This window comes from Polistes dominula, unplaced genomic scaffold (assembly GCF_049000335.1).
Source record: "Polistes dominula isolate Pdom_NZ unplaced genomic scaffold, Pdom_raw_medaka contig_80, whole genome shotgun sequence".
NCBI lineage: Eukaryota > Metazoa > Arthropoda > Insecta > Hymenoptera > Vespidae > Polistes > Polistes dominula.
Genome location: NW_028301111.1, coordinates 2,690,773 through 2,714,084, shown reverse-complemented (window position 1 = coordinate 2,714,084; position 23,312 = coordinate 2,690,773). Strand labels below are relative to the sequence as shown.

The 23,312-nt window shown below is 25.2% G+C and overlaps 1 protein-coding gene across 1 annotated transcript in view; it reads left to right on the top strand.

The window, feature by feature from the left end:
• LOC149031142 (uncharacterized) overlaps positions 1–12,976 on the top strand; it is a 67,171-nt gene extending 54,195 nt beyond the window's left edge. Inside the window, exons 2-3 of the mRNA XM_089176681.1 lie at positions 8,269–8,600; positions 12,832–12,976. Coding sequence (XP_089032807.1) covers positions 8,306–8,600; positions 12,832–12,848 — 312 coding nt within the window. The 5' untranslated portion in view covers positions 8,269–8,305 and the 3' untranslated portion in view covers positions 12,849–12,976. The remainder of the gene's footprint in view (positions 1–8,268; positions 8,601–12,831) is intronic.
• The last annotated feature ends 10,336 nt before the right edge of the window (positions 12,977–23,312 follow it).

Below are 23,312 nucleotides of genomic sequence, written 5' to 3'. Positions count from 1 at the left end.
AAAGGTTCAAATTAATTTCATTTATTTTATTTATCATATTTATCATATTTATTAATAGTTTTAATGTATTTTTATTGCAATTTATGCAATTGGAATTTGCATATTTGTACAATCAATCAAATATACAGGATTTTTATTATATTAAATCGTGACATTTGACAAGGATTTCGCAAACAAAAAAAAGACAGATAATTAAGGATAATATAAAAGTTATAAATTTTGCAATGAAAGAAAATGTATATTACAAAGAGCAAAGCTTAGAATGTGTGTGTGTGTGTGTGTGTGTGTGTGTCTGTTAGAAAAAAAAGGAAAATAAAAAATTCATGTTCGATGGGATGCATTAACGATGAATCTCTCGCATGATCTCGCGAACGCACGTCGTGATCGTTACGAAGAAGAGGGCTCGAGGGCACGGGACCCGTTTGATCGAGAAAATAATAAACGAGGGGAAAGTCTGGACGAGTTATCCTTCACAGTGCACGATTATGCTTCACCAAAGACTCCCACGTTTCTAAGTGTACAACGTTTCTATACTACTTACCTAGAAGTCTACATATATTCACATATACACACTTCCACATACATAAGTATATTCAAAAAATATATATCCATATATATAGGTACCCATCTATATATATAAATTCACTGTCACATTTTTGGTTTCCAATGAAGATCGAAATTACTGAACCAATTTTAATAATATTTTTTTTTATTTTGTGTGTGTGTGTTTTTTTTTTGCAACTTAGAATATACTAAACTGTGCATATATGTTAAATGCACTAAATAAAAACTCTAGGTTAATTTTTAACGCGATTATTTTGTATTTTTTTTATCGCTAATTTCAAGTTTTAATTATTTAGGGGTACTGTAAGTCTCTAAGTTCTGTAAAAATTCAATAGATGGCACTGTATTAGAATTCAATTATTTGGCTATATTCACGTCGTACTTTTTTTCAGGTTTTCATATGCAACTAATCTTACTTTTTATATTTTTTTCGTGGTATTATTATATTGTAATTTATTGAATAGTTTAGTATAATATTAAATCAACATTTTCTAACAAAATCACAGCAACGTGTGCCCAGAGAATCTTAGTATATTTGTGTTTGTAAAATTTATATAGCTGTATACACACATAGAAATATATGTTTATATATATGGTGAAGAACCCCATGGTGGAGCGTGGATTCTGTTGAATTTTACGACCGTTTGACATTATACTGTAGCACCATGTGTTATGTATATATATGTATGTATGTGTGTGTGTTACACTGCCAATCTTCACTTACGACGACGAGGACGAGGACAACGACATACACACAATGAGAGGATGACGAAGATATGAATTTGTTGAGAAGAAGAAAGAAAGCTACTTCTATGCATCTCGCGTAACATCGTTTCGCCATATTGGCCTTCTTTTTGTAATTTTCTTTTTTTTTCTTACATTTTATCTTTTTTCTTTTTCCTCAAGCCTCGCCTTATTTTCTTCGTCTTCTTCTTCTTCTTCTTCTTCTTCTTCTTCTTCTTCTTCAAATACTTTTCGCATTGTTGGTTCGTCTAATGTTTTCGTAGAAACTGTGAGAAAAGAATTTTCCATGGTGGTTTTATTATTATTATTATTATTATTATTATTATTATTATTATTTTTATTGTTCCTCAAATTTCTTTAATGAAAATTGTATAATAGAAGGATCGTATAAATTATTTTATTTAAGAAATAAAACACATAAAGTAATACCACAATTACACTAAAATAAATTAAATAATAATATACGAGAAAAAAAATATAAAAAGCAAGGTGTTAGGTTATGTCATAGGTAAATCTGAAAAAAAAGTCTGACGTGAATATAGCCAAATAATGGAATTGTAATGCAGCGCCACTCATTGAAAACTTACAGTACCTAAAAACCTAAAGAAAAACCTCGAAATAATAAAATCCACAAAGTAGCAATAAAAAATACCAAACAATCTCATTAAAAATAATCGTAAAATTTTTATTTAATTTATTTAACATTTATCTACAGTCTAATAAAAACTAAGTTGTGAAATAAAGTCACACAAAATAACAAAAAAAAAAATATTAAAATCGTTTCAGTATTTTTGATCTTCATTGAAGACCAAAGACATTTAAATTTACCATTGTAATAAAAAAAAAGTATGAAATACGTAAGATCGTGAGAATGAAATAATTGAGAAGGAACATGAGCTAAAAATAAGATTATGTTTAAAAAAAGAAAAAAAAACAGAGAATGAGAAAGAGAAAGAGAAAGAGAATGTGAATATAGCATAGTCCGATGACATTCCTTTCGTCGAAAGGTACGTGAGAATGGGCTACGTCATTCAGGTTGGAATGCATTTCAGGATAGTGTCACAGTTACTATGGAGAGAATCGGGTTGGTCCCAATGCTCGTCCTCCGCGTACGATTATGGTTGCATCCCATGGTGTTCTCTTTTCACGTAGTAAGATAACTACGTGCATTCTAGCAAATATATAGTGCTAACCTCATCTCGTTTTCTTCTTCTCCTTCTTCTTCTTCTTCTTCTTCTTCTTCCACTTCTACTTCTACTTCTACTTCTACTTCTTCTTCTTATTCATTTTTATTCTTATTCATATACTTATATTTTTTTTATTATTTTTATTATTTTTTTTTGTTCACAAAGACTAACATAAGAGGTATGCGGATCTTGAATCGAGATACCAAACGAAATGGCGTACGTGGCTTACAACAAGCACCAGGTTTACACTTGACGATTATCCGATCCTTGAATTTGAAATATTTTTAAATTATTTAAACAATTTTGTTTATTGTATATTTTTTGAAAATAAAATAAAGTGACAAATGTATAGTTTGAAGGTTTACAAATATTTTATAGGGTATTTTTTTAATTATATATTTTAAATTAGAATTGGAAATTAGAATTCGAAGTTCAACTAAATCCTTGGATTGAAAATATTTTAAATAATTTAAACAATTTTTTTTTAATTATTTATTCTAATTAAAAATTTTTTTAAATTATTTTAATTATAATTATAATTAAAATTAAAACAATTACAAAATTATAATTTTAAATTAGAAATAAAATTAGAATTCGAAGTTAACCAAAATCATTGCATTTAAACATTTTGTATAAGAATTTTTATTAATATTTATTTAAAAAAATAAAAAAAAAAAGCAAAAAAATAAATAATTAAAAGAAAGAAAAATAATATTTGAAATATTCAGAGATGTTTTATTATTCATGTGATTAAATTAGAATAAAAATTGTAATTCTAACCTCAAAAAAAAAAGGTTTCCTTGCACCAACATTATGTATTATTGTTTGTCTTGATAAAGTATAGTAAGGAAGTGTTGTTTCTATTCTTGGATGTTGCATTTAACTCGTCGACATTTAAATTTCTCTCTCTTTCTATCTTCGATGAAATATCTTTCTCATTTGATTTGACTTTTAATCATTTTATTAACGGTTACTATATATCTTTCTCTCGTTCATCTTGACGTATATAATCGTAAGTTAAAACAAAACTTATTATTCTTAGCTAGAAGGAATTTACAGTACGAGTATCCTGATTCGTTTATTATTATTTTTTTTTTTTTGTTAATCACGTGAATATATATTCGTGTTAAAAAAATTTTATTTAAATTGTTGTTGATTATTTTTTTAAATGATTCATGAGTCTGACGTAACAATTTTAACATACAAAAAAAATATGATTCAATAAATTCTTTTCGATATTATTAATAGAAATTTTTTTGTAAAGAATGTGAATAATTTATTATTAATTAAAAACTAATAAGAATATTTTATTTTAAAAAAATATTTCTAAGTAAAAAAAATATATAACAAAATAGATATTTAAATTACATAAGTATTTAAATGTAAAAATTAATTTTATAAAATTAACCAAAAAAAATTTAATTAGACAAATTTAAATATTATTATAAATTTTATATATTGTAAATATTTATTTATAATTAATTTTACAAAATTGCAAAAATTTAATTACACAAATTTAAATAATATTATAAATTATTTTTATTATAAATACATATTATATAATTAATTTTACAAAATTACAAAAATAATAAGTCAAATAAGATAATGATAAAAATTGTTAAACAAATTCTTAAAAAAAAAAAGAAAAAAACGATTTTACAATGAAATTGAACGATAAACGTTGGATTTTAATTTAATGTTACTTTCATAGTAGTTTAAATTCGACTTCTTATCTTTCTTAGACTTCTTTATCGTTTTTCCTCTCACCCTTTCTCTCTCTCTCTCTCTCTCTCTCTCTCTAACTCTTTTATTCTCTCTATTTCTCTTTGTTTTTCTTATTATACTCCCGCAAGCAATATTAACGGCATATACACGAGCATAATTTTCTTCTTTAGGCGTTTTTAAAAAAAAGGTGAAAACAACGCCACACCAGCTACAACTCTCAAACACATAATAAACATTTTACATATATATACAGTTAGGTTTATAATCATTATTTATCATTCATAACGTTATATCATGAAAAGAAATGAAGTCATTTATTTACTGTATATTTTTATTCAATTATTTGTTCATTTTTGACATGTATGTGTGTATAATAAGATCAAATCTCGTTAGATAACTATTGTTCGTAATTTAAAAAATAAAAACAAACAAAAAAATATATCTCACAGATTTGTTTTAGAAATTCAATTAACTTTGCAATTAAATTATATAACAATATTGTTATAGAAGAAAAAAAAATAATAAGAAAACTGTTTTAATTTTTCTCAATCTTCTTTCTTATTTTATCTTTGAAAATTTTGAACAAATCAAATCTAAATTATAGTAATTGCAAAATTGTCCTTACTTTTTTGAAAAATTTTCTATTAATCTCGTGAGATATAATTTTGTCATTAAATTAATAACAATCTTATTTTATTTAGAACACAAAAAAACAAAATAAAATATTTCAAATATCATTCGAAACAATAGCTGTGAAATAATTTCAAGTTAATTTTGTTAAAAAGAACAACAACAACAAAAATAAAAATTGAATTGAATTATGTATTAAAAATCTTTCGATAGTGTCTAGATTATTCTAGATCGTTTTATCTCAATTACAGATATGAATGAAATGTGAGAACAAAATTCTAAACTTAACGGCAGTATTATGAATGTGAGTATGTGTGAGTATTTATGAATGTATCATCCTATAAGAAGAATAATGTATATGCATTTTTATTTGTGTATGTATCATCTCATATGAATAATGTATATGCATATGTGTATATATGTGTGTTGGTACTGTAAAAAAAAAAAAATTATATGCATTTGCAAACAACGAATATATGAGTTAGGGTTGGTTACATTTCTCACGTTTCTAAGCAACGGTTTATGTCAGTTATAGACAACGATATTAAGGATTTAAAAAAAAAAAAAAAATCAAAATGACAATGGTACGATGATTTTCTACAATTTATCTTATTTCCAAACTAACTATAATATGTTGAATGATAGATCAGATAATGAGAATATTTTATAATACTCAGTCGTGAGAAAATATCATCTTACTTTATTCTAAATTAATTGTAAGTATCTATTCTTCTAAACAGTGGTATATAAAAGTGAAGATAATTTGTTGATAAGAAAATATCTGATTTTTCTGATTCTTTCAATGTTTTTTTTTTTTTTTTTTTTTCTTATTGAATTTAATCATTGAAAAAATGAATGAGAATTATGATAAACCGTGAGAATTTCATTTGAAAGTTTTTACATAAGTTTGTATCGTGATGTTTCAACTTATTTGATTAGGAATCAACAACTTTTGATATTTTAATTTAATTTAATTGATATTTATAATATATACAGATAGTAATTAATATAAATTAATATTCATTGAATCATTAGAAACTCAAATAATTATTTAATAAATATAATAACATAAATTTATAATAATTCAAGTACAAACGTGTTCCTTCGTTAATCATTTCAATCAAATTTAATTGAAATAATTAATATTGTTTATATATTAATAACTGAATTTATATAATTATATTAATTAGTTATTTTATTAATAATATATGTTAAATAAATTAATTATATATATTATATTAATATAATAATTAATAATCTGAATTTATAGTCTAAATATCTACAAAGAACACAATACTTTATTTCCTATAAAAATAATAATAATAAAAAAAGAATTCTTTTCAAGGATAATTATGATAAAATAAAAGAAAATTTAGAAAAAAAAGCTCAGAAAGGAAAAAACAAACAAACAACTGTATCACAGTTTTGTACAAAGGAGAAAGTTAATTAGTAAAGTCTTAATTACAGTAAAAGAGAATTAACGTTTACTTTCATAAGATAGATATTTTTCATGGTGTTAACATGGTTTGTTTAGGTGTCATCCATATGGGAGGTTTTCTTAGATTCCAAATCGTTAAATCCATCCATCCAACCAATCGTCCTTAAAACAACTCGTGAGACACTTTTCATGTCAAAGGAGAAATTCTCTTTCTCAAACGATTTGTTAAATTAGATTACACTGTTATAATTATAATACTATCTTTGGACAATACAATAGTATTTCGAAACGAAAGTTTATAAGCGATTAAGAGATTGTTCTTATGTTTAATAATAAAAAAAAAAAATGTTAAGATATATGTTATATAAAGAGAGTAAGAGAATGATTTATTGATACTTATGGTTCTTATGATGAATCTTCATTGCAGTATCAAGACTAAGATAGATGTTTATATTGTTTAGAATTATAGTTAATTAGTGAACAATTAACTTACACATAATTTTCTTCATTACTATTATTAGTTTGTTTTTTATTTTCCTAAAAGAATTTGTTGTTGTTGTTGTTGTTGTTGTTGTTGTCTTTGAATGAATCATTTGTAATCATTAATTAGGTTAGTTTATAATTGATGATATCCAAGTAATTTATTTAAAATATAATAAATTAATCAATTTAGAAAAAAATTACTGAACTCTTAAACAAAAATATCAAATAAACATTTAACAATAATATTTTGTAATATTTAAATTAGATGCAAGAATAATTTTAAAATTGATTAACAATTTGTAAAGAACACAAAACAATGTTAAGTTTATTTGCTATGATAAAAAATTTAAATGGGACACCACTTTACTCTAGTAAAATTTCTTGTACACAATTAACATGTTTAATTGAAGATTTTAAATGACAAAATAAACATAATTTATGAAAAAAAAAAAAAAGTTAAGATGAATAATAATAAGAAGAAGATGATGATGATGAAATTGGTAAATGAATTGTAAATGAGCTAAACAAACAAGTGCAATAACTTGTTGTGCAATTGAGTTTAAATAAATAAAAAGAAAATGTAAAAAAAATGTGAGATAAAAGTTTAAAGGAGGATCATAAGATCAGGATTGTTAAATTATTCAGAAGTAACATAACTCCTGACCCGAATATCGTGGCAATGACCGAACGAATGAAAGGCAAACTTTTAGTGGTGAACATGATGCGTGCGTGTCGGTGATAATTAGTATTCTAGCACTCTCGAGTATATTAGTCCATTATCCGTTCGACTAATTTGCCTTAGCAGTGCCACTTTAAAAGCCAACAGATGACTTTCTCTATCCTTATACATATATATGTATAGAACTATCTAACATAAGAGTATAATACTCCTCCAATGATCATTTTACTATTGCATTTATATGTTCCTACAATTTTCTATAGTTTCATTTCAAATTTACTATATTAATAAGATATATATTTATTTGTTTATTTATTTGAACTGTAAAGTTAATTTTTGGTATTACAAAATTAGGTATATTGCAATTTTTAAATAGGAATGAACTTAAAATAATATAATTCTAAATAAATAAAAGGTGTATTTATTAGTTTAGGTACTTAAACTGTAGGGTTAACTTTTGGTATTACTAAATTAGGTATATTGCAATTCTTAAATAGAAATTAGTTTGAAACAATGTAATTCTAAATTTATAAGGTATATATTTATTAGATTAAGTACTTAAACTACTTAAATCAGATTTAGAAAATAAAGTAAATTAATTTTTAAACATAATAAATTATAATACTAAGAAATACAATGGATATCAAATTAACAAATCAAAGTTGCACAAAAATATATAACACATTTCAACTTCTGATTGAACATAAACAATAAACTATTGTTAATTATAATATTATCTTCTCATGCACTTGTTCTGTCTATTTAATTTAAAATTAATACATACAATTATCTAATAATTGAATTTGTTTATGTTTTAGAAAGCCAATAGATGTTAAATAGACATTTTTGAACAACATGTATTATGCGAATGATTATGTATTATGGAACTATCGTTCTTCGATGCAATCATTTACAATGCAACCAATGCAACCGATGCAACAAATGCCACCAATGCAGCAGATGCAACCAATACAACCGATACAACCGATACAACCGATACAACCGATACAACCGATACAACCTAGACCACCTAGACAACCTATACAACCTTTACAACCTGTAAAACCTATACAGCCATTGAGACCGATACGACCAATGAAATCGGTGCAATCAATGCAATCCCTTCAATCTTCACCAACCAAATTGACACGTAAGTTTGAAATAAATAATAAAAATAATTAATAATTAATACAAATAAATAAATATATTTATTTATAAATATGTTATAATATTTAATTGAATTTATTTATAAAATAACAGGAATTTTATAATTTAATGTAAATAGATACAATATTTTATTAATTTCAATTTGATTTATTTCAATATTGGTTAACATTTATTTAAAATATATTTCTTGAAAATATTTTATCAATATTATTAAATTAATATTATTCTAATTTAGATTTATTTAGATACTCAACATTTTATCTTTGATATTTTTAATTAAATTCAATTTGAAACGTTTTAATAAACATTGAAAATATTTCATCAAATTCAATGAAATAATTATTTGATAAATTTTGTTATATTTATTTATAGATAGATGTTTTGTTATAGTATAATAAATTGAAACGTTAATAGAAACATTAAAAATGTTAATTGTATAGTATTTGTCAATGAAATGAAGATTTCATTAAGGTATTGAGATTAAAATGCATCTTCACTCGTTCTAAATATTTCTAATTATAGTGGAACGTGTGAATTCTTCTTCTTCTTCTTCTTCTTCTGCTTGTATTTTTATTTCATCTTCTTTTTCTTCTACTTTGAAAATAGTTCGAGAACGTTAATTGATACAGGTTAATTCGGTTAGCAACGGCTCATTAAGAATGAATGTGGTAACGTGTAAGCAAATTAGCAAGGTTTAAGAATCTAACCATTTTTGTTTTGTGTTTTTTTCCTTTTTATGTGATAAACGTTATTTGTTTAAGGTTAATCTACACTTTCCCTAAGTTTTTCGTTAATTAGTTACCACACTCATGAGAGAATTTCTTTTCAAAGGTACATTGTCGTACTATTTTTCTTTTTTCATTTCAATCTCTTCAGGATATCCTCTTACACTTTCATAAGACCTTAAGGGAACGATCATGATCATGATCATCATTATCATCATCATCATCATCATCATCATTTAATTCTCTTATTTCTTATCTTCTTTTCATTATCCTTTTATGTGGAAACAAAGTTGCATAGTTGCACGTGCATTCTTCAGTTAACTGATTCCTGTATATATAAAACACTAAATTAAGTGGTGAAAGAATTGTTTTAAGTATATTATTTTTCTATAATTTATTTAAAAAAGAATTAAAAAAAGCAATTTAATATTGCAATTTGTTTTGTTCTTCATAATCTTTGAAGTGTTACAAATGAATTTTATTTCTAATTCACTTTTTAAATCATGTATCATAACTAACACACCATAAAACACATCATTTCAAATGAAATAATATATGTAATATTTTATAAGATTGTTATAAATAATTTAATATCATTAAATCTTTGAGTAGTGAATATTTTTGACTAAAATGTTTTGTAGAAATTTAATAATTTATTATTAACTAGATTGTGTGTGTGTATGTGTGTAATAATAAATTATATTTAATAATTAAAGTTGATGAGTTTTTGTTTCTATAGATAATTTAATTAATTAATATAAATATTACATTATTTTTATATTATTTATTATATATTTAATAAACTGTGTATTTAATAATTACAGTGTTTGGTTCCTGTAAATATAATTTAATTAATTAATATAAACATAAAAATATTTTACATTTAATATTAACAAACACGTATATGCATCAATAGACAATTCTGGTAATTTTTACCAAACGCATATAAGCGTCCATAACACTTTAAGGGGACCTTCTACTCTGAGCACCTAAAAAAAAGGCTATTTTCGCGAATTTTTTCCAAGAAAACTATAAAAGATATCGATCTAAAAGTTGTTGGGTTTGTTAAATTGAGTCTTAAACTATATAAATGAATTTTTATTTTTTCATTTTAATTAATTTTTTATTGCAAAAACAGTAGTATAAAAAAACACCTTAAAACTTTAGTGCTTTGGTAGCTCCATCAGAACTTGAGAATGGCTTACCTGAAACATAAAAGTAAAATGGTTTTATATTCTGTATGACTTCAGCTACAAAGTGACAGTTTTATATAAAAATTTTATCAATAAATAAAAAAATGGTGGACAAATTACAAAAAAAACGTAAATTTGACCTTTTTTTTATTGTTTTTGACTAAAAATAAATAGTAAAAATTAAAATATAAGAAAAAACTCTCCGTCACTTTGTTACAGCTCATGTGTAGAATATGTGGATTAAATTTTATAAGAATCGGTTTACTGGTTCGTGAGATACGATGGAGCTAGTATTTCAAAACATAGTTTCGAGATAAACGCGTTTAAAGTTTTTTTTTCTACTCAAAATCGTTAAAAATTCTTACCTAAATCTGCGATGCCTGGACCGTACAATAGACCTTCTTCTTGTTCATATTCTTCAATTTCTTCCAGTCTTGCCTTCTTCCACTTTGATCTGGTATCTTTTGAGCACTCAGAGCTTCGACGGTTCGCAGATTCGATACGTCGGTCGTCGCGTCTTTTAGCAAAGTCGATCGCTCCTGGCCCAAGTTTCATGCCCATCGTTTCCATTATCTTCATCACTGTTTGAAATCCTTCGTTAAAGATACATGCTGAAACTTTGCACGCAATTTCAACAACTTTTTTGCCGTTAAACAGGTGTTTAGGTGCCATGTTCCATACGCAGTTATTAAAGCTTTTATTATCGGCCCATTACCGGCATTTATTATCGGCCCATTACCGGCATTTATTATCGGCCCATTACCGGCATTTATTATTGGCCCATTACCGGCATTTATTATTGGCCCATTACCGGCATTTATTATCGGCCCATTACCGGCATTTATTATCGGCCCATTACCGGCATTTATTATCGGCCCATTACCGGCATTTATTATCGGCCCATTACCGGCATTTATTATCGGCCCATTACCGGCATTTATTATCGGCCCATTACCGGCATTTATTATCGGCCCATTACCGGCATTTATTATTGGCCCATTACCGGCATTTATTATTGGCCCATTACCGGCATTTATTATCGGCCCATTACCGGCATTTATTATCGGCCCATTACCGGCATTTATTATCGGCCCATTACCGGCATTTATTATCGGCCCATTACCGGCAGTTATTATCGGCCCATTAATGGCAGTTATTATCGGCCCATTAATGGTAGTTGATCATTGGCCGATTAATGGGCCAAGCAATGGGCCACGTATTATTCAAATTATTAGCCCATTAACATCATCATAATTTAATAATCTATATATCATCATCTTCAGACAGTTATATATTTCTCTATGTCTGATCCCCCGAAAAATATACCTGACAATACGAAGGATTATACAGATTACAATAAAAAAAACTGCTTGAATAAACAATGAAAGAGAAAGGGATTGAACAAGATAAGAGTCGTCCGTGCGCGCCGAACGCTCAGGAAAGCGGTCCGAGGTAGTTACGTTCAGGCACCAAAAATGTAGTTAGAGACATCGGATCTTTTTGAAATTTTAACACAATATTTCTACATATATATACATTCGAAAAATGTAAAAAAAAAAAAAAAATATTTTTTAAATTGCAGAGTAGAAGGTCCCCTTAAGGGTTAATTACATGAGAATAAAAATGCAGTTGATTTTTTTTTACAAAAATATGTTCCATAAACTGAAAAGAGAATGTAGAAAGTAAATGACGAATTTGGTAAAGATGAAACAAAAGGTTGAAGAATAGGAGGAAGAGGGAATGGAAGGGAAAGGGAAAGGGTGTTCGTTGAGGCCGGATAAGGTCGTAACTAGAAGCATCACCCGGTTATAATAAGGGCCCGCAAGTACTCACGCTACACTGAATACAAAACTTCCGGTGATGGTAGACTTTCCCACACAAATATAAATGCCGACTAGTAAATGTATTCGTGGTCACGAAGGTATGCGTAATAATAATTCCATGGGCAGAACGTGTTACTCATTAGATGGTTCTCTGTTCTTGTTAAAATTTACCATAAAAGTCAAGGACGTTCAATTATTATTATTTTTTTTAATTATTTTTACATATCAACACGTGTTGCAGATATTTTATGTTTTCTTTTGTAATTTAAAAAATATTAAACAATTATTACACTTTATTTTTAATGAATTAATTTGTTAAAGTATCTTTGTACATTTTATATATTTTTTTTTATAAATTCATAATAATAATAAATTAATTTATTAATATTGATAATAATTATTTGATATATATATATTATTATATTTATATTTAATTATAATTAAATATAAAAATATTATACATTACTTTTCAGATATAAACATTAATTAATAATAATATTCTACATTACTAATAACAATGAACAATAAACAAAAGACTAAAGACAAAATATCAATTGAGATGGATCCATTTGAAAAAAAAAAAAACAAAAACCCTCTTTTATTGTATTTGAAAGAAAATATTATTAGACCGAAACAAAAATAGAAACAAAAAGAAGAAGATGAAAGAAGAAGAAGAAGAAGGGGTCGTGAAGGTTCAACGATGAAGAAACAACAATGTCTTAAAGATTATTCTTCCTTCTTCCGTATTTGAAAATGCAACGATGGAACGATGACGATGACGAAGTCTTTCTCTCTCTCTCTTTTATTCTTTTTTTTCTTTTTATTTCTCCTTTTTTTTTCTTGACGATGACTGGGATCTACGCGTAGTTTAACACTCGCCACGGTTTGAAACGTGTGCGAGTGTGCAACGCTCGAGAAACGACGGCCTAGAGGAAAATGAATGGGGAACCCGTTCGCACGGATTACGGAAGAGAAAGAGAAAGAGAATCCAAAGAGAGAGAGAGAGAGAGAGTTAGTTAGTCCAATGCCAAGGTTATTTACAATTACATTCACGCAAAGTTTATAGGTTATAGTATTCGAATGAATTTGTCATTTTTGAAACCAATTATATTTTTAGAATGTTATTAATTATTTTATTAAATGGATTACGAAAAAGAGAATGAGTTATTTGATTCAATTCAATTTAAGGTTGTTAGAATTACATTCAATCAAAGTTTATAGGTTATAGTATTTCGAATTGATTTTTCATTTTTGAAATAAATAATATTTTCAAAATATTATTTTGTAATTATTAGTATTGATCTTGTTGTAACGTTTTGTCCTTTTTATTAGGACTTCAACTTCAACTATTATAAAATATAATACAAAATTACATAACCTCAAAACTGCACAACGAATCGTAGATGAAATTATTTTCTCTTTATATAAATCTTTCTGATTATTAAATTTATTTTTATTTAATGAACACCGTGAGAATTCGTTTTAAAAGAAGAAAAAAAGCCTGCAAATGAAAATAAATCTGCAAGTGAAAATTTAGAAAAAAAAAATCGTGAATTTTATTCGTAAGTAAAGAAGCGTGGAAAACAACGTAGAGATGGTTTGAGAAGTGTCGTTTTGAATAACGAGACGATATCGAAAATGCCTTAGGGGATCCCATATAATACCTTTAGGAACGGAACCCGATGCACGCCCGATAAATCCCGCTAATGTTGACGATTAATCTCAGCAAGAAGACCAACCACGCAGCATCCAGAAACAGCAGCAACATCAGCAACAACAACCTTCTGGAATGGATACCAACGTCACGATCATAACCGTTTCTTGTTTTATATTATAATATTTTATTATTATTATTATTATTATTATTATTATTATTATTATTATTATTATTATTGCGTTTCAGCTATAAAAAGCATGAATAGAGAAAATAAAAGGATACTTAAGATCTTTCTTAGTACTAACTCATCAAAAGTTCTAATCTGATTGAACATGAATTATTTGTCAATTATTTAAAAGATTTTATTGAATAATAAATTACTTTTTTATGTACTCTGATTAATATTTAAATTATACAATTGCTTTTTATATACTAATTGAATTAAATGTAAAATTATTTTCTAAAATATTCCAAAATTAATGTATTGCGTATTATAATAATTGGATATATTTAAATAACTTTTGCATTTATATGTTTTTTTTTCTATTACTATTTTTTTAATTTGTTATTCCTTTAATAATACAAAATTATAAATATAAAATTTCTATAAGAGAACATACAAAAATTGAAGATAATTTATGTGAGCTTATATATATATAATTCAAAACTAATTTACAAATTATAAAAATATAAATTATCATATAACATTATTAGTAATAGGGATGATCCTAAAAAAAGGGAAAAATAAATTTGTAATGTTGCTTTTATAACTTTTTACCATAATTATATGTTTATCCACATATTTTATTAATTGAAGTATACAAAGTAATATAGGTAAAAGATGAAATAAGTAGAGAGGTATGTTAAGTTTCTAAAAGAGAAGTATAATCCTCTCTCTCTCTTTTTCTCTTTCTCTTTCTCATATAAGGATGATCTCACTTCTCATATTATTTTACATCCTTTTTCATACTCGTGGAAAGACGAGACAGGTTATCGAGCATTTCATTATAGAAATTAATGATCGACGCCCGAGTTCAACGGTGTTTTCTAAGACGTCATCATTCATGGTGTTTAAAAGCAAATTCTCTTATCCACATCTCTCTCTCTTTCTCTCTTTCTCTCTCTCTCTCTCTCTTTCTCTCATATATTTTTTCACTGTATTTTTTTTTTGTTTTACTCTTTCTAACTGACTGTATGAATCTTTGATTATTTATTTTTTTTTCTTTTTTTTTTTCATTTTTTTTTTATTATTTAATAGTCACGGGAAACGTGCCACTGTTAATCGTCGAAATCACGCTTGAACGATTTTCCATGAGAGAAAGAGAGACAGGGTCAAGTAAAATAATTAACCTGTACCGTACACCTTCTCTCTCTCTCTCTTTTTATTCTCTCTTTCTATTGATCGTACCGACACCACTACTTATGAGTTATATGCACAAATATAGTATACTACTTTTTCTTAGGTTTTTTTTTTTTTTTTTTTTTTTTATTTGTTATTCACTAATAGAATTAGGTACTTTCCAATTGAGATTTTATATTTTAATTGATGGATTTTCATTTTCACTTTTACTTTATCATACATATATATATATATATATATAGATAGATAGAGATTTTTTTGATCATGTTAAGTATTTTGTTAAATATATTATTTATGTATATATTCATTGGTGAAATACAATGAGTTACTTTTTCTTTTCTTTCTATTTTTTTTTTTTTTTTTTTTGAATCCAATTAACCTAATTATGAAGTTTAAGTGAATTAGAAAATTTAGATATCAATTTTGGAATAAATTTTAAAGTATGATTATGCTTTTCTTTTGTATTTTTTTTTTTTTTTTTTTTTTTTAATATTACTTTAAAATATATTAACTAACAATATAAAATCATAAAATAATAATCATCACATGTAATCAATGAATTTTCATCAAATATAATTATATACTTTCTTTCATATTTCGTTCATACTCTACTGTTAAATATATAAAATAATAATCATCACGTGCAATTGAACTTTCATAAAACATTAATTAATTAATAAATAATTTAATCTTCATCCATGGTATTTTATATAAATTGAAGATTACGTTACAACCATAAGCAATGAAATAAATTCCTTGTCTTACTGTAATATAACTATGGGTAGCATGTATGGTTATCTCGAATTACATTCCATGTACGTGTAAGTCCTAATAATTATCGAAGCAATTACGCGTGTGTAAGATTCGCATAATTCTTTGGAGACTTTTCTGAATGACTTTGTAAAATACATAGTCAAATATCTTCATACATACATACACACACACATATATATATATATATGATATAGTTATAATAGTATACGTAAAGGAAGAGAAGAGTTTCTGGTTTGACGTTATTGTCTCGACTTAACCGGAATGTAGCAATTATGGTGTTTCTCAGAGCCCCATCATAATCATTGTACAATGAAATAAAAAGAAAAATAATTAAAAATGATCATAGTAGAATCTCGTCCAATGATTTTCTTTGGTCATACGTGTCCCATTCTATAAAAAAAAAAAAAGGTTTGAAATTTTCCAAGTTTGTTAGGTTTAAAAATACAAATTTTCCAGGATCATTATCATCAACATTATTACAGTTCATCCTTTAAAGGGAAGAATAATATTCAAAGATTTTTATCAACTACGTGGCAAATGATAATCTTCTTTCTAGACTATGTGTCTTTTGTTTTTTTCTTAATTACATTGCAACCTGGTACAAAGGTTTCTGAGAAATAAAAAGAAATAGTTGACTTGTGTGAGTTAATTGGTAACACGCCCTAACATGTGCTTGGATATATCTTTCTCTTGAACTTCATGAGTCAAGAATGTTTCAAGGCCATACTCATGAATCTTCAAAATTGACTAAACAACAAAAGGTATATAGTATAAGTCATTTTTTATTCTGATGTTGTACAATTTCTTTCTAATTTATTATCTCATCTTTGATATTGGATTATTTTCAATTATGTTAACTTTATCTTTAGAATCTTAGATATATCTTTGCATGTAAAAATTCAGTGCAACTTTGTGTAGTTTTTCAATGAAGTTCAATGGTCTTTCAATGAAGATCTTCATGAAATTTTTGGTTATTTTGTGTGATTTCTTTTAACTTAGTACACAGAATAGTTTTCCTCGCGTTTATTTTTTATTTTTTATCGCTAATTTAAGGATTTATTATTGAAAGATTATCTAGATCTTTAGATACTGTAAATTTTCATTAGATGATGCTGTATTACAATTCAATTATATTGATATATTCAGTTTTCAATAGATGGCACTGCATTAGAAATCAATTCTTTGGCTATATTCACGTCGTAAGTTTTGTTTCAAATTTACAGATGACATAATCTAACCTTAAATTTTATATTTTTTCGTGTATTATTATTTTATGTATTTTATTTTAAGTTTAATATTATTTTGTGTGTTGTTATAATTTACTAAATAATTTAAAATTATATTAAACATTTTATAACAATGCCACAACTACTCGTGGCAGGAGCATCCTATTACATATATGTTATTATTATTATTATTATTATTATATATAAATATCTGATAACATGTAATTACTATTTAATCGATTGTTTAATAGTAGACAATAAATTACAACCAAGTTAATTATAGCTGGTTAAAAAATATTCGAGAATAATTAAACAATTAGATTTAAATCTGTAAAATATATTACTGAAATAAATGCACACACGTATATATATGTTTAAAAATAAATCATATATGTAACATATTACATATAATAGTTCTTGAACATATATGGTTAATCTTTTATCGAATATATGAGAGAGAGAGAGAGAGAGAAAAAAAAGAAAAAAAGAAATGGTTGGTGGAAAAGCATGCAAGTTGTTCGAGCACTATAACTTTCATGGACATCGAATATGCGAGTGGTTTCTTGGAAGACAGAGGTCGGTGACTGGCGACGGGGAGGTCGGTAACCCTCCCTCCCTTTTGCCCTACGCACGTTATCGTACCAATACCTTTTTCCTTATCACTATGCCAAACGATTTGTGCCAACCCTTTCGTTTTAAACGAAAAAAACAACGAATTTGTTACGGTTAGATCAAAATTACGATATGACGCGATTATTTTTACAGATATCATTTTCTTTTTATTTTATTTTATATATATATATATATATATTTTTTTTTTTTTTTTATAGAAAACAATGGAAATAAAAATAATAAACCTTAAAAAAAGATTCTATAAAGTTAACTTAATTTTACACAATATTATTTCAATTATTTAAATAACTCTAATAATTATTGGCTTATTGTTAAATGATATTGATATTCTTAAAATTTAGAAAGACACTTTTACAATAATATTGTTTATAAAAAATAAATGAAAAAATAAAAGAATCAAATGCACATATAGGAAAAAAAACATAAATTAAATATACAGGGTGTATCAATAGTAATTTCTTTAACACCCCCATAGATTTTGTTAGATGACATTAATTTTCTTGATCGTTTCAAATCGTAGTTTGTATTTTTTAATTATTATTAAAATTATTTATGTTTTTTTTTTTTTTTTTTTTTTTTTTTAAATAAAATCTTCTTATGTTTTTCATTAAAACCATCATGATAGTATGAGTGAGTGAGTGAATGAGTGAATGAGTGAGTGAATGCCGCGAGCATTTATGTAATTACTTTCACCGCGGCTTGCTTTTGGTCGACGAGTTAGCTGCATTAGTATGATAAATCAAAAAAAAGTCACCTCATCCAGAAAGAGAGAGGGAGAGAAAAAGAATGAGAAAGAGAAGCTACTCAGACTCTCTCAATTGACGATACAAACCAAAGATTATTCTCATTTTTCTTCTACGTTGACCAGGCGCCAACTTTTTCCTTTAATTCCTCCCCCCCCCACACTTCTACTCTACTTCCCCCACCACTTCTTCTTCTTCTTGTTTTTTGGTCTCTTCCTTTCCTTTCATTTCTATCTTTCTATCTTTCTTTCTTTTACACACACACACACACATTGAAACATATACTTAAACAATTCTTTTTGAAAATTTAATCAAACTTTTTTAAATTCCATCGATATTTCTTACTTGAATAAAATTATCTTAGAATTGAGGTGAAATAAAAAATCCACGGTGGTTTTACGATAAGATTAATTTATTAAACTATTGACAAAAAATTTCTATACTTGTTAGTTGTTGTTGTTGTTGTTGTTTTTGTTATTGTTGTTATTGTGGTTGTGTTAATACGTAAATGCAAATAAATGGTATCTGTTTCTTACATTTTAAACACACATATGTGCATATTCACATTGAGATATAAAATATGCACATATATATATATATGTGTAGAAACTTGTAGAGTATAGGAAAGTTATGGGGGGATTATCGAACGCACTAACATATAAGATAATTTTCACACCGTACGATATTCGAGTGAGAGAGATAGAGAGAGAGAGAGAGAGAATAGTCGAATAATCTTCGTCAATTATCTTTTGCTTATCTTTGAAAGAGGGGAAGTGAAAAGAAATAAAAAATCCCTTTCCCCTCTTCCCCTTCGATTCAGATCACGACCTGGAAGCCAACCGGAACAGAAACGTCCTTGCATCGTTAACCGGTGTCCTTGTAGATATATATTTTTTTTATTTTCATTATTAGAAAGCTGTTCAACCTCTGTGTGAGTGAAAGATAGTGAGACAGATGATATTATACAAGTAATACGAATAATAACAATTTATTTATTATTATTATTATTAATATATTGGATATATTATAATAATCGATGCAATTCATGTTGATTGGTATTTTAAATTTATTTAAATAATTATTAATAATTTTTATTGTTTAGTATGAAATGTATTGATGAGTTTGTTGTATGCAATTTTAATAGTTTAATTAATTTTTTGTAAAATGATTGATGGTATTTATGAAATTATTTGGTTTTTTTTTTTTTGGTTTTATGGTGTTAGTTAAATAACAATTGTTAGAGTTATGGTTTATTAGAGAGAGAATATTATTATTTAAAATATTTAATATATTATTATATATTTAATATATATTTTATTATTTAATATATTTATGAGATATATCTCATTATTTTATTATAATATATTTAATATATTACAAAATTATTTAAAATATTTAAATAAATTAAATATATAACACAATGGTTATAATATAATTATAAATAAATTATCTGAAAATATTTAATTTAATTATTTTAATATGGTTTATGGTGTCTATAAAATATCAATTAAAAGTTATGGTTTATTAAACAATAATATTATTTAAAGTATTGAAAATAAATGAAATATAAAACACAATGATTGCAATATAATTATATAAATTTTTTGAAAATAATTCATTTGATTTACTATATGTATATGTGTATGATTGAATGATGGTTTTGATGGTATCGATAAAATATCGATTGTACAAGTAAGAAGGTAGTTATGGTTGTCCTATCGAACGTAATCTGCCACGCCACTTTCACTAATGCACCGTTTACAACAGACGAGTTATGCTCGTGTCGCGTTACCCTCCTTTATCTAAGATATGCCAGAACAAGTAGAAATAAAACTAAAAGAAAAATACGAAAAAAAAAACCAATTTAAATATAAAACACATAGTAGTAGAAGAATAAGGAAGGAATATCATGAAATGCTTTCAAATCGATATTACAGTTTGAGTTAAGATCTAAATAGGTGAAATTTGACCACACTTGTATTCGTAAGTTTATGTATAGATGTATGTATGTGTGTATTATTTTAAATGATTTCATAATTCAACGTTGTTAAATTATAAATCATGTTTTGTGATAGTTAACATTGTAGATTGCAAATGTAAAACATGTATAAAATGGCAAATAGCCATTAGTTTATTCTAATCACACGTATAGTTAATTTAATCTCGTAAAGTACACTTCCGAGATATGAAATTGTTTATGAACATATTATAGATTTGTTTATATTTTATAATATTAATTATTATTATCAAAAATATTAATATTATAAATTGTAATTAAATATAAAAATATTTTTATTTCTATTTTTATTTTTATTTTTATTATATTAATTATAGTTTATATAATATTATATTTATATATATATATATAATATAATGAACATTATATTATATTATTTATAATATAATAATTTATAAAAAATATAATACTATATTTTATTTTATTATTATTATATTATTTATATTTTTATTTTTATTTTACTTTTTATTTATTTTTTTAATATATTTTACAATATTAATATTTTTATATAAAAATTTGTCAAAAAAATATTTTGACACATTATTTATTATTTCCTTTTACTTTATCTAATTTAAATTTTTGTATTCTTGTATTTAATTTTTTTTTTGGGGTACACGATGGTGTAAAAAAAAAATATTTAAACAGTTATTAAAACATAATTCTTATAAAGTTAATCGAATTTATAATAGGAATAAATTCAAGTTCATTTGTTACTATAGAAATAAATCTATCTAGGCCGGAACCAAAGGCTGCGAATAACTAGTCCTGATAACTCAGCTTGTTTCTCCAATTAAAATCAAAAGAGTTGAGAGGATCTCAAGTAGAACGCAACACACTTTCGATTCAGCATACGGTATGTTGTATTATACACATGTGTATATCAATTCCACATATATACATATGAGTATTCGATAGTTAAACCAAGATCAAATGGTATGAGTATGTGTTGCACACCATTTCATGTCTGTTAAAATGATCTTTGTCGTTAAATAACTTCATTTAATTTATTTTTAATTATATAATTATAAGAAATATTTTAATTTGTTATTTTTCAATGTATTTTTCAATTTATGAACTCGATCATTCGTACAAGTTGATTACATTTCAGTTTGAACCATTTTTTGTCTTTTCTCATCTTTGCATATATTTAATTTGCAGTATTTTGAAATAAATTTTAATAATAAATAATATCGTTTATTTTATACATTGTATTTTTTGTTTTTTGTTTTTTTGTTTAACATACGTATGAATGTTTGTTTCTAAATTTGGTATGACGTATTTTGGTTTGATTTTGTTTTCATTTGACGTGTGTATTTATATTTCAATATTTGACGTTTGCAAATGTAAAATAATTTGTTGATTATTAATCGTTGAAATGTAGAGCAGTTAAGAAAGACACGGTTAAAAGTTAAAATCTCATGTAAGGATATACAATTAAGGAGAATCTCGCTTTTCTCTGACCTTTTGACATCGAGTAATGAAGATTTCTCGACATTAGAGGAGTCCCGCGAAAAAGCAGGCCATACAAATGGAAGTAGATTAATTAATATAATCCTTCCTCATCTTCTTCATCTTCTTCATCATCTTCTTCTTCTTCATCTTCTTCTACTTCTTTGCCGAACTTACTTTATAGATTGTTCAAAGAAAAACAAAAAAGAACATGAAGAAATAGAAAAAGATCAAAATCTCTAGCGTTATTATTCTTTAAATTACGATCCCACGCGAATGAATGATTATTTTAATTAATTTTCTCGATCGTATCGATCGTGACCGTGTTATTTAAAATATTCGTTTAACCGTGTTACCAAAAAAAAAATAAAAAAAAAGACACATAATTACATTTTTTTTATTCGTAATTTAAATCATTTCAATTAAAAAAAATTTAATCATTCGTATTAATTTGTAAATATTTGATGAAGTTGTATTTTTTTTTTTTTATTTAAAAATAATGTTTTATTATTATATTAAATTTTTTTATATTACATTTTTATTATTTAATTATATTTTAATAATAATTTATGTTTTGTTTAGTATGATGTGTGTGTTATCTCGAATATATTTATCTTTGTATATAAAAATTTAGTGCAACATTGTTGATTTCCAATGAAGATTGCAATTACTCAAACGATTTTAATGAAATTATTTTAATTTAGTATGATTTTTTTCAATTTAGTGTGTAATAAACTGTAAATAAATGTTAAATATAGTAAATAAAAATTCTAGAGTAGTTTTGAACGCGTTTATTTTGTATTTTTTATCGTCAATTTAAGGATTTATTATATAAAGGTTATGTTTATCTTTGTATATAAAAATTTAGTGCAACATTGTTGATTTCCAATGAAGATTGCAATTACTGAAACGATTTTAATGAAATTATTATTTATTTAGTGTGATATTTTTCAATTTAGTGTTTAATAAACTGTAAATAAATGTTAAATGTAATAAATAAAAATTCTAGGTTAATTTTTAACGCGTTTATTTTCTATTTTTTATCGTCAATTTAAGAAGTTATTATTTAAAGATTATGTTTATCTTTGTATATAA